Source organism: Babjeviella inositovora (genome assembly GCF_001661335.1).
Source record: "Babjeviella inositovora NRRL Y-12698 unplaced genomic scaffold BABINscaffold_30, whole genome shotgun sequence".
NCBI lineage: Eukaryota > Fungi > Ascomycota > Pichiomycetes > Serinales > Babjeviella > Babjeviella inositovora.
The window spans coordinates 2,677-3,857 of NW_017566867.1; the positions used below are offsets into that span (position 1 = coordinate 2,677).

Below are 1,181 nucleotides of genomic sequence, written 5' to 3' on the forward strand. Positions count from 1 at the left end.
CGCTGTTAGCCGGTTATGATTCAACATGGGAAGAATATGGCTACTGCGTCCGATAAAAAATGAGGCCACCTGGAGTCTCCGGTGACAGTTAAGCCGCCGTGCCAAGATTCTGAGAAGATACTTACGGCGTTTTACTGAAGAATGCGGCGGCAGGAAAGCGTGCGCGAGGTGTAATAGACCTAACCGGAACCACGGAACCCTGCGACAATAGTAACATTGGCTGCGCCAATTATTACGTTGCAATTGTGTTATCTCTCGTATCAAATAGTATCCTGAGACCATGGTGTTTACCCACTTTAAGCTGACATTGGTGTACACGTAGGCTCTTGCATGCAAACTCTTCGTTGCCGACGATATACATTACCCCTCCCGGGAAATTATTCTCCGCTGTTTCACGTAGTGAGTTAGTAAAAAAAAATAAAAAATGAAATACAACCTGTAACTCCTTAAGCTTCAGCAAACGCCGTGTGTGACTACTACGTGTACACTTATCTCATTGCGCCTGGTCATTTGTGACAAACTGTGCATATGCAACTGCTGTAGCCCATTATTTTCCAGTCCCTCTCTTTTGTTCTAAACAAACCTCGGATGGTTATCCCAGCAATCAAATTTGCCGAAACTCCAGGATTTAAAAATGCGGGGAAACTTATTTGAGATTAAACTTCATGGGGTTTATGATAGAATGGGCCTTTTACATCACCTATTCCCGTTGTTCGGACCTATAAAAGAAAGACTGTAACCGTTTTCTTTTGGCTCTACGTCTATTGCTACCTTATCACATAAATACCAAAATTCACAATGAGTACAAATATTCACACAGAAAAACTGAACGGAGTAAATATCACAGCTTCAGCAGTAGACTTCGATGCTTCATCCTCTAATGACCCACACTACACTGCTTCCTCCCCTTCCAAATGGAGCAACTTCAAAGATTCCTTCGGGAGGATGGACACTAATGAACCATCATACGCAGGCATGACTGATTTGGAAAGGGCGGTTGCTGCCACCGCCAAATCTCCGTTGAGTCAATCCTTGAAGTCCCGTCACTTACAGATGATCGCCATTGGTGGTGCTATTGGTACGGGTTTGTTTGTCGGAAGTGGTTCTGCTCTTAGAACTGGAGGACCGGCGGCTTTGCTTATCGGCTGGATTCTCGTCGGGACGATGATCTACTGTACGGT

The 1,181-nt window shown here is 44.8% G+C and overlaps 1 protein-coding gene across 1 annotated transcript; it reads left to right on the plus strand.

The window, feature by feature from the left end:
- Positions 1-798: 798 nt before the first annotated feature.
- BABINDRAFT_183110 (uncharacterized protein) lies at positions 799-1,181 on the plus strand (the record flags this gene model as incomplete). The annotated part of the gene is made up of 1 exon (XM_019131179.1): positions 799-1,181. A coding segment is annotated over one exon (383 nt), but the record flags the coding sequence as incomplete, so codon positions are not given.